The sequence below is a fragment of the Cavia porcellus genome, unplaced genomic scaffold, assembly GCF_034190915.1.
Source record: "Cavia porcellus strain 051 isolate PalLab524CR breed Dunkin Hartley unplaced genomic scaffold, mCavPor4.1 scaffold_8, whole genome shotgun sequence".
Taxonomy (NCBI): Eukaryota; Metazoa; Chordata; class Mammalia; order Rodentia; family Caviidae; genus Cavia; species Cavia porcellus.
Window position 1 is genome coordinate 25,697,144 of NW_026947491.1, and position 12,222 is coordinate 25,709,365.

The 12,222-nt window shown below is 44.0% G+C and overlaps 1 protein-coding gene across 2 annotated transcripts in view; it reads right to left on the reverse strand.

The window, feature by feature from the left end:
* The window catches only part of Tmtc1 (transmembrane O-mannosyltransferase targeting cadherins 1), a 257,242-nt gene that overhangs the window by 65,696 nt on the left and 179,324 nt on the right, over positions 1 to 12,222 (reverse strand). For both annotated transcript variants that reach the window (XM_063254490.1, XM_063254489.1), the window contains exon 9: positions 873 to 1,040. In XM_063254490.1, the coding sequence (XP_063110560.1) occupies positions 873 to 1,040 (168 nt within the window). The remainder of the gene's footprint in view (positions 1 to 872; positions 1,041 to 12,222) is intronic.

The window sequence follows — 12,222 nt, forward strand, 5'->3', positions numbered from 1 at the left end:
TTTCTTCCGATGGCTTCCCCTCCTTTTAAGTGGTCTCAACTCTATTTCAGTTATTTGCTCCCAAAGAAAAAGTGCTGGGTGCAGCTGAGCAGGGGAGCTGAGGAAACATCGTGCTGCTCAGATTGCCCCATGAGGCCATAAGGGAGGACAAAAGTAGAAAAGAACAGAGTCTGGGACCCTGGGGAGACAGCAGGCATGGCCAGGCAGAGAGTACCAAGTGAAGGTCACCACTGTACGACTTCAATGGGACAGAGCAGCCCTGGGTCCACTATGATGAGCAACGGTCCAAAAGAAGGTTCTTACTTTAGCACAGGGTCAAGGCTCTAAGCTCACATTGTTACACTCAGAAACCGTTCCTACGCCACAGAGAAATCTGTGAGGACATGAAAACTTTCTCATTTTCGTTCTCAAAATTAATGGTCAAGACAGAACAACTGGATCACAGATCACAGCTTATTACAATGGAGTGTTCTAAAGAAACACACAGCACTTCCTTTCCTTTCTGTATGCTCACCTTTCCTACCTACTAGACTGAACAGAGAAATCATGTGTTTCGTTCTGTTTGTGGCTGATTTTACAGCCCAACTCATTGTTAGGATGGTTTCCATTTGAATTCACAGACTGAAAAGCTTTCCCATGATTCCTATTTCCATAAATTCACTTAGAATGAGCTCATGTTAAATTTCATGTAACATCATTTAAAACACTGAAAGTTAAAACTCAAAAAAATTTGTATCTTCCATTTAAAACTCTATTAAAAGTAATTTTTTGGATTAAAAAACACTACCAGACCCAAATTACCTCATTTGTTTGGAAACAAATTTGTAAGGGGATAAATGGAAAGAAACACCCTTGCAGCTGTCAGCTCATACCTGAACAGGGCCTCCCTTGACAGCCAGATTTCGTTCTGCTTCACAGTTTTCCAGGAGAAGAGCAGCAGAAGCAACACGGTGGATGCAATCAGGGTGGTGGCTCCACAGCGATTCAGCCACGCACAGAGCTTGCTTAGCCCATGCACAAAGAGGATGCAGTAGCCCATGCTGGAAAATGGGACAGAGGGACAGCGTTACTGTAGTGCAAGGATGCTCTGAGCTTCTGATCCCATGTAACTCACTTTTCTCATGCTACAGAAGCTAAGAGAAAATCCTCCACCCTGTACAACATTTCCATGTGAGTTCTCCTAAGGCTCACACCAGCACACTCGGTCATTCTTTAGCATCAGGACAGAAAACAACAGGCTCATGCTGTGGATCCAGTAACTGGATCTTAGCATCAGGAGCATCAGCAGTCCACATGTATGTCATTTGGTTCTAAATGGACTCTCTGGCCCAGACTTGCTCACACCATTGTGTATAGGTTTTTGGCACCATGAGACCAGATCTGGATGTTACAGTGAGCCACTTTCCAGCTTTGTAGGAGACATTCTCTGACATTCAGTATCAGGTTCTAGGCAGAATTCTGGTCCCCAAGAGTGCTGATTTGTTTTCAGGGACAGGCTGCAGACTGTATCTCCCACCCTGGCCAGTCAATGCCCTTCTGCTTTGGAAAATCTACCCAGAAGTCAACTTCTGCATGTCACAGACGAGTTGTCCTGAAAGGGCTCAGTCTGGCTACCTGACAGGCTCAGTGCTCATGCAGTATCTGAGACACATCAGTGCTACATCTCCCGGAGCTCCCAAGAGCTCTACCCTGAGGGAATATGGCCCTCACTCCAGCCCAAAGATACCCTGTGGAAGCATGTCCTGTCTGTTGAACAGGAGCAAAGAACACAAATTTAGTCTGTACCCAGAATTGCTAGGTTCACTTTAGCCAAAATTTGCTACTTTCAAATAATGTGACTACTAATTATCATGGAGTATCTTAAGAATGAGAGATGCTTGCATAAAGCGGTCCTCCATTAGTCAGACATTAATACTGTAAGACCAAAATAAATACAGTCCATGTGCTTGTTCAATTATTTGTCTATGCTTTCTCTTGCAATACTCTAGACCTTTAAGACACACTGAAGAAATAAACAGGTTAGCTCACAAAGAAATGCAATTTAATGAATCAAGTTGATCCTGTAAAAGGAAACAACCAAGTTCTCTCATCTTTAAATATATCCTCTTTGAAAGAATATCACTCTGCAGTCTGTTCTTCTTTCTAAATGTCTATGCATTGGTATGAAGAATAGAAAAAACACCAGAGTCTTTCAGGCTTTAGACTTGCAGTCCCTGGGAATCAGGCAGAGCTCCCTTTCTGTCTCCACGTTCTGTGAGTTGGTTGGTCCAGCTCTGTAAGGCTCTGGGCTCTACTGTTCAGCTACATGAGTCCTCATCCTACTCACTACTGTAGATGTGGGTCTGAGCTAAGGAGACCCATTTCTCCCAGCCCCACCCCAAGCCCTGGATTCGACACCATAGGGACTTTACAGAAGCTGTGATAGAGCAAAGTCCCAGTGCAAACCCCCACTGCTGAACAAGAAACTCCAAATCTCTTCCACCACTCCCGTATTAGATCTTAAAGATGGGCATATCCCTTCAGGTCTTCTGTTTCTGGGTACCAAGAGTATTACTCTGCCCCACCACAGTGGCTTCTCCAGTTTACTTGGCTGCTGACCAACTGTTCCTTTAACCCCAGCCTGACCCCACCCACCATAGGCAGAGTGTTTCTGGTGCCAGATGGGGGTCCTCTAGGTCCTATCTGTTATTTACCAGGTATTTAATGAGCATCCACCATGTACTAACACTATTTTAGGCATCAAGAACATTACCAGAGAACAAGACTGTAGTCCTCATCCTTGTGGAGTGCATATAGGTGGGGAGCAAATAGCTAATAAACAAGTAAAGGAAACATAACAGCATCTTCACAGTCATATGTCACACGGAGAAGTAAAGCAGCCCAGGGAAGACAGTGAACTCTCAACATGGGCTATCAGAGGTTTCACTCACATCTAAACAAAGACCCGCAAGACTGGGGAAATGTGACTTGCATGTAACGCGTGTTTCCAAAGCCAGCTCATTTCCTGCTTTTGCCAACATAAAGAAGAAGCAACATAAAAACCAGCACTGTGTATGAGCCAAGTACTTCTTTCTTTGACCTCAGTATATGCTCACAGCCCTATGGGTCACATTAATATTTAACACAAGAAGACACTGCAGAAGAGAAGGTTAACTGATTTGCCCAATTACGCCATGGATTAGGAGACGCTGGCACTGGAATTTCACACCCCAGGACCACACTCCAACACTGCCCCGCTGTACAGGTTGACACAAGAACCTGCTCTCCATGGTTTTCATACATTATCATAGGGTCACCTACTTTCTTGGAGCTGCCCTGCGACACAACTATGGGAAAGAGGAGGATTCCATCAATTCCCGAGCAGAGGCTAAAAAGTGGTACAAGGTAATAATAATGAAGATAACAACACAAGTAACTCACTAATTTATATACCTGTAGTGTGTTAAGTACTTCCTGAGTGCCAGATACTATGCTTTGTAACAGCCTGCTCAAAAATTCTGTAGGGCCTGAGGCAAGGACAGAACTTTACATATCTTACTACTTTAAAATGTTTAATCCTCAGTATCCTCCATTTCAGTTGTGAGGAAAGTAACATTTACAGGAATTAAGTTGCTCACTGCCCTCAAAGCTGTAATGAGTCAAATCTGAAGACTACACTATAACCCAGAGGTTGGCCAGCCCTTACTGTAAAAGGCTACACAGTAAACATTTCAGGTTTTTAGGTACGGGGATCACAAAGTGTACCCTGAAGTATGATACTTTCATGTGTGACCTGAAGAGGTAGTTTCAAGGTCTCTCTGACCTTCCCTTCCCCATCTCCCTGTTTCTCAATCCTCTCTTCTTTTCTGAAATGCAAGGAAGGGCTCCTCTGATCTTCCTTTATCTACACACAGACTGGATCCACCAAAGAGAAACACAATGGCTTTTAATCTTCTTACAGAAATTTCATTTAGCTAAGGAAGATTAAACTCATCCTGCAGAGGAAAAAACTGAAAAGCAAACATCATACCTACTGCACAAAGAGCTTTTGGCTGGGCTACTTTCTAGTCCCTGGGCCTGTTCACCCCTGTCCCCTGAAATTCCTGCTTCCCTGGAAGCAGCCTCCATCTCCACTTCCCTCTCCTCTTAGAGGGATCTGAGCTTCAGCCATCTGAAGACTCTCCTTCTTGGAGAGTCAGGCTTCATGTGGCGCCTGTGCACACAGCACATCAGTGGATTTGTACACTTCTTCTCCTGTGGATCTGCTTATTCTCAGCCCATTTCAGCAAATTTAACTATTTCAACTTTCAAGGGGCAGAGAGGAGCCCTTTTCATGTCTCCTGGGCTACACTTTTAGTCTTTGTGGTAGGAAAACAGTCATCAAGGCAAGAGAAATGAGTGGATATGTCTATGATCTAATACAGTTATTTCTTTTCTTTCTTTCCTTCCTTCCTTCCTTCCTTTCTTCCTTCCTTCCTCTCTCTCTCTCTTCCTCCAGTTTATTCTCTTTTTTAAATTTTATTTTATTTTATTTTAAAGAGAACAAAACAGAATAAAGCAAATCAAAACAGAACAATGCAAGTGATACAGGACTTCAAAACAAGACAACAGAATATCAACAATGGCTACCAAAATGTCTCTATCTTCTTCAAAACAGCTATCTGCGCAACACAATCAAACAAAACAACAAAGAGATAAACCAATTAAACAAAAGAAAAATTCATTGCAAGATTTTAAAACATGGTGAAGTCCTATAATGCTTTAATGCTATAATGGACTTAATTTTAATTTATTTCATTTCATTTTTTAAATTTGTTTTAAAGAGTGAAAAACAAAACAAAGGAAACAAAAATACAAGCGAAATAAGAAACAAAAATCTCAAATGAACAATGATAAGCTCCTGAAATCTCATTTTGAAAGCCTGTATTTTGGTTTTTTTTTTTTTGTTGTTGTTGTTGTTGTAAAAAAACCTCCAGTTTATTCTTAAAAAACAAAGCAGCAAACCAGACTTCCCAAGTCCTGGGCTACGCTTAGTTTGAGGATTCCTGCTGTGATAAAACGGAGGTGAACACCATGCCCCTCCCCTCAGCTCAGGCCTCTGTATCCAGTAATACTATATTTTTTCTTCAAAAGTCCTTGTATTGACATATGCTTTCAAGAATGTTAGACTATATAAACTAATCTTTACTTAGGTTTGCAAATTTTTTAGACAGAATCACATTTCTTAAAACCTCACAGAGGTTTTAAGAATATCACAGAGCTCAAGATGTTTCTCCACTGTGCAACTTTATCTTTCAACCTCTGCCTTTAATGCAGTTCTCAGCAGCAGGGAGGAGAGACATGTTCTCTTCATTGCTAGGGGCAGGACGAGGGCTCCCACCAACAGCTGAAAAACCACACAAACGAGTTACTTTCCTGCCTTCCCAGGAGAGGAAGCCAGTGCCTAGCTTCCTCTGCTTAGGTCAGTTAGGACACTTTGGGCTGCTGACCACTGATACCCCCTGCCAAGCACACACAGGGGTCTTGCACAGCATAGACACTGGACAGCCCAAGGTGAGTGACTCAGCTCAGCACTAGACGTCTTCCCAAAGTGGGCTCGAGAAACGGCACCATTCCTACACAAACAGACACCTCCTCTCTCTCCTTCATGGCCAGTGGTGTCTCCAGCATGGAATGTGATGGACAGCAGCTCCCAATGCAATGAGTGCTTACACAGCTGAGATACTTCCGTTTCTGCCCTAGACTTCTATGGTGTACAAAGAGAGCTGTCCAGGAACTGCAAACCAAGAATGTCTGCAATTTTGCAATAACATGACAATTAAATCTGCTACTTGAGAACTTTGGTAGCAGCTCATCATTGTGTATCTAGGACAAGTGTACCTTCATGAACAGCACCCAGAGGTGCTCAGGCACTAAAGAACATTCCACTTTGCTCTTCACTTACATTGGGGTCCCTAGATCCCAGGCCATAGACCTGCAGTGGAAGTGGCTTGCTAGGACTGTACAGCATCCCAGGGTGGAAGAATGGGCAAAGGCTCATCTGCATCTGCAGCTGCTCATCAGCAGTGGCATTAGATTTGCACAGGAGCACAAAACCTAATGTCAAATGGGTACATAAGAGACCTAGGTGGAGGACTCTATGAGAATTGAATTCCAAAACCGGATCATATCCTGCCTCCATGGAAGACAGTCAACAAAACCAACCCCTGGTACCAAAAGGCTAAGTATCACTGATCTTACATCTACCTAACATAACACCAACTTTCTAGCTCTGGACCAAGCATATCACAGGTTTGCTAAGGTTCTACTTCGTTAATTTTGACATTTTATCTTTAATTTGTCCGTAAGTTCAAATGAACCATAAACATTGTCTATGAAGAAAAATATAAGATGGACACAATTTAACTTTTTTATGCTTTCAACGAACCCCCAATTTAAGAGTCTAAGTGACAGCTATTCCTAATTAGCTTCATCTCATCAAAAATACTGTTCTGCATGTTGCTTGCTGGAAAAATCTTGTGCCAGTCTCATTCTGTTGGTCTGACCTGGTTGCCCAGCAAGGCCTTGAGCACAGCACTAAAGATGCCTCCCTGACACTGACCAGAAGCTCCAGGAAGCTAGTGCCAACTCAGAACAGACTCCCCGGGTGCTGCCAGCTTCTGAGAACCTTGACTCATGTCCCCATTTCTGCCCTGTTCTTACTCCCAATACCAGATAGATTTAAAAGTATCCCCAGAACAATGAATGTATCTGGAAGTGAAAGTTTAGTCATATTCCAAGGAAGAATTATAGGGCATCTCTGAGTTTTCCTTGCTTTGCTTTGTGTACCAGAAGAAGCAGCTCCTTCAAATGCTATACTCCATGAAATAGGATTCTCTCGTCTCTTCCAAGTACATTTATGGAAGAACTTGGGGAAATGCCTTGGCTTTCACCTTCCTTTTCTACCTTTCTGAAGATGTGATTCTGCCTCTCAACATCATAGTCACCCAGCAGGTCTAAAGATTACAAAGACTGTACTGATAAATAAGGCAGGGTGCTGGTGTCAGGAAATCTCTGGTTTACATCTCTATTCTGATGCCTTTTGTCAACAAATTATTTAAATTCTCTATAGTTCTCAGCTTACTTAGCCTATGAAAGAAAACAATACTTTTATGCTATGTACAATGCCTGGTACACACTAATGATAGTGTTAAGATTATTATGCTATAGTAAACTATTTGGCAATTATTTTCTGATGAATGGAGTATAAGGCAGGAAATCAGTGCAATTTGTAAATATTCAGGTAGAAACCAAGGTCTGCACAGCAGGCTCTTCATGGACAGAAACACCCCGAGACCCAGGCAAAGGTAGGTGAGGGGAGTAAAAGTACGCCTATATCTGGAAGGTCATGGAGAAGGAACAGGAGCTCCCTGGAGAACAAAGAATCTAGAACGGAGTCAACAGACTGCCATGGCTTCTGAGGCCAAAGAAGAGTCGGTCTTATTCATTCACTTTAAAAGAGGTTAACGCTACCCACCACACTGTCACAAAGTTGTTTTCCTGAATAAATGAACAAATGTCCATGAATGTGTTCTCTCAACACAGGTGAAGGTGAGGGTGGTGGGTCTGCCAAGTGCAGTGGTCTGTGGTCAAGTGTGCTTCTGGGAGACTGATGCATCAGCCACACATCAATATGGTATACAACTAGTCTAAAATATGCCTAAAGTGTCTATAAATACGCCTAAAGCAAAGTTCAGATTGATCCCAAATACCTAATTTACAGGACAATTATACATATTTTTGTGTGTGTGTGTCTTTTTCGTTTTTATCGGTACCAGGGATCGAACTCACGACTGCCTGCTTGCAAGCAGGCGCTTATGCCGCTGAGCTAAATCCGCAGCCCCCCGACAATTATACATCTTTAAGAACATTCATCAACAGCACCTTAAAACCTGCTAAATTCCTCATATACTATTACTTGCCCTGGCAAGATTTGATTCACACATTTATTTTTATGGCACAAATCCTGCACAAAATATGTGAAATACACATAACTGTGCAGTCCCATACCATGGACACAAGCAGTTACTCACACACCCCCAACACCCACTTCAAATCCCTCTGTATCCCACACTGTGCATCTCTGTGACAGGGAAGAGACTGCAAAGTATAATTTCTTTGGTGAAGGCAGGCAAAGTGATACATACCCATGATCCCAGATCAGGAGGCAGAGGCAGAGGCAGGATGACTGCCATGAATTTGAGACAGCCTCAGTTTCATACTGAGTTAGAAACCAGTATAAAACTAACTACATACTGAGATCCTATCTCAGAAACAACAACATTCCATTGGTGAATTAATGAACAGAAGTTTTAGCATTCAACACTGATAAGAAAGAAAATATTTAGTGATTAGAAGTTCAGGCTAGCAACCTAGGGATCCAACAGTAACTCAACTCATTTTTGTTCCCTGAGATCTGGCAGCTCGCAGGGCTGCTTCACAAGTGTAGGTGACGCAGTGCAAGGGAACGGGTGAGAAACTGACATGGAGACAGACGGGCACATTAAAGATCAACCAAACAGGGCTGGGTCCAAGGTAATCAACCCAGGATTGCTAGTCACCGAGGAGCTATCTGCAAGGCCTGCTATTCCCGCTCTGTCTGGCTTACATATCCCCAACTAAGTTTTCCATGTGAGGTTCCTTTTGCTCACGGCCAGGTAATCTCTAGACCAGAATTGTATCCTGTCTTCTTCACAAACTACTACTCCTATGGCCCAGTACCTTCCCCAGGAGAGCAGGGGCAGATGGAGTTCAACGGTGGCTGCTGTGGCCCCGCCCTGCCCTGAGACTGGTACCCACACAGGCCTGGCCCTGTTGCCTATCACTGCACATTGCTTACCCACTCTGTGTGTGTGTGTGTGCACACGCACATGCGCATGTGTGCATGTGTGTGTACACACATGTGAGTGCGTATTTTAAAATCTGGCATCTCTTGTGTTGATACCTAAAGAAAACACAGACTACAAAATGATCACCCCAGCACTAATGAGAACAAGATATGCAAGGCTTTTGAAATACAAGAAAGATTATTTTTAGGATCACTAAAATTTGCATAAGAAATCTATGTTTAAAATAAATTCCCTGTGTGCAAAGCAAGAGAAAAGGAAAAATACATTCACCCCTACCCATGAAGAGTCTCCATGGAAGAAAGAGGTCACCAGGAAACACAGGCCATCCACACCCCCACGTTCCAGGCAGGCAAGGTTATGACTTCTAAGAGGAAGGTCTCTCTTCATCCTTCAGGACTTGCATTTAAGGACTGCAAGGGGGCAACCTCCTGAGCCATGGTCACGCACCTTGGCCTTTCCTCCTGAATTCCTCACATTTGAGCACATGAACTCAAAGAAATGCAGAGGTCTGAGAAGAAAAGCTGAAGGAAAGGGGAAGAACCCTGGAGCTATGGTACTTTGATTTCCTTTAATTCTGATTCCCCATTTCATTTGTACAGGGTAGATGAAGTAACGACCCAAAATTACCTGCTATAACTTAAGACATTCTTCATAGACATCATCTTATAAATAATCTCATCTGGATCTAAATTACACTCTCAAATTGTACCTTTAAATCCTGGTTTCCAAGACATTTGCTGTTCACCACCTGAGACTTAATAGACATAAACATTTGTCTTTTATAACCAAGTTCTGTAAAATTAAGGCCATGATTTGTATTCAAACCTATCAACATCCTCCGCCCTGAACTGAGTACAATCAACTGAGCAGGACGTGCTGGCTGGTTAAGCCTCAGCCCAGGGCACCTTGACCCCCTCCCCATTCTCACTCTGGCCGCTGCTGTGTTCTAACCTCATGCTGTTCCTACCTATGATCTCCAGCTTTACAACTCACTCTCCTGGTCCCTCGGTGAAGGCTCCTGCTTCCCTCTGTGGTCATGACCTTCACGCAGCCTGGGACACCCTGCTGACCCCAACAGGACACAGCCCTCAAGAGCAACCCTCACTGGGTGAGGCCCAGTCGAACCTCATACCTCCTCTGCCCTCAGGTCTGAGGGCTGTGTGAGACAGTCCCGGCTGGCAGCAGGGCAGACGCAAACCCATCCAACAGAAATCTTTCTGTCCTTCTCCTGTGGCATTCTGGGTAGAACTGCACCTGACTTCTGAACCCCAGGCAGGCTCCTGAGACAGCAGGCTCTGACTGCTGCTACTGGAGCTGTCCCTGCTACAGGCTAAAGATGGAGGAGGGGGGCAAGGGTAGACACTACAGAGCCTTCACAGACCCAGGTTTCTTCTGAAGTATGCAGAACAACATGGAAGACACCATGTTTGAAAGCACTGGATACTTATGCAAGGTAAAAACATTTCCTCACATCTTTCCATGAAACGAATTTTGGATTTTGCCATGATTCTCCTCCAATGGCATCATTAATTTACTCCCTCCTTCTCTTTTCCCCCATCTCCAAGGCAACAGCATTTCTCCTCAATGGTCCCCCATTCTTGTTATGACTCAAGAACCGGTTGTCTTCAGCTGATCATGGTAGAAATATAAAAAAACCACTTCACAGCCAACACTAGAGTATAACTGAATGGACTTGAGTAATTTAGCCAATACGTGTGCTTTCTTAGATGCATATATTCTCAGAGGGCTGGTGAGCTTGACCTGGTAAGTGTGAAAGCTTCAATTAATCCATTTCCTAGGCTTCTTGACAAATGGCTCACTGAGAAGCCTGGGCTGCTTGGCAGTCCCTCCAGAACTCATCATATGATGAGAATGTCAAACAAAACATGAATCCACAAAGGCTAAGCTCTGAGTACCTGGCTTTGCCTGGCTCTAGGACTTACTATTGTTCTTTTGACCTGGTCCCACAAAATTGGAGTGTCACATCATGTGGGTCAGTTGCATCCCGGTTATGGTCTCAGGCAAAACAGGATGCACCACTATCATTGATGCACAGTCCTTCCCTGGCTGGAAGGCCCTGCATGGAGTCATGCGGTAGCCCTAGCCCTGAGTCACCCCTGGCTTCCTGCAGGCAACAGATGGTGACCCAACCCCACTTCCCAGGCTGCTCTTCTCTCTGTGAACCACTGCTTTGTTGAGTAGTGCTCCTGGCTGTGCTCCTGTCACCTTCCTAGTGCTGGGCACCCATGTCCTCCTGATACCCAGTCCTCACTGTGCTTCACCGAGTGGCTGAGCTGTTGCTATTCTGCTGCTTCCCAGGACCCCAGCCCTCCCAGGGGGCCCAGACTGCTGTGCCCTGACTGCCACCTGGTCCCTCAGAGCATGTCCTGAACTTGCCCTGCTGAACACGGATAGACCTGTCACCGCATATGCAGAAACCACTGTGGAAGAAGGCTTATGGGGAGAAATCCTGGCTTTGCAAGTTGTTCTGAGTCAGAACGCAGTTAAGGTGTGGGGCTATGAGGCCCTTGGCGATCACGCAGCAATGTGGTCCTCAAAGACTGAGATTTAAGAAACCATTAAGATTTTTAAGAGTGGGTGGGTGGGAGAGAAGGAGCAGCTAGAGAGCTGCCCACAAGCATGATAAAGATACTAAGAATCTAGAAAAGATACACTCTCACAATTTTTAAGACTATGCAGATTTAACTTTCCACTCTGAAATCATCATGACTTTCCTGTGGCAACTCTGGAGGAGCAGAGCTGTGCCTGGATGGGGTCACTGGATGGGCCAGGCTGCCACACACTAGAGGAGTGTGACTCACCACGGTGGATCTTTCTGCCCCAGACATCTGAGAAACAGGTACCACAGCATCGCATCCACAGCAACCCCGAATTAAATTTGGAATTTCCTCTTCAAATGAACAGGATCTAAAGATATCTCTGAAACTTAAAGAGGAATAAATCTCACCCTTTTCTAAGCCGAATGTAACCATGTGAGCTTTGGGGCTCCACAGAGCAAAAGCATCTTTTTCTAAGAGCACGGGGCAGTTTCTACTTTCATTTTCCCTTCAGATTCATACTGTTGAACTTCTGTGCCCTCAGTTATTTTTTTATTACCTCTAACCTCAAATATTGTCTAACCTCAAATACTGTTTCCGCCTTCAATTTTTCTGTCAACTCCTCTGCGCTGTCCATTCAAGTTTTCAACTAGCTTAGGAATTCGCTCTTTGACACAGAAGTGAATAAATCACCCTTAATGTGGCAGGTAGGTGAATATTCAATTACTTTCTATGACTTTATTTAAGAGCTTTCCTTGACTATTTCTGCTTCACCAATTCTAAGAAATGTTAGTTCT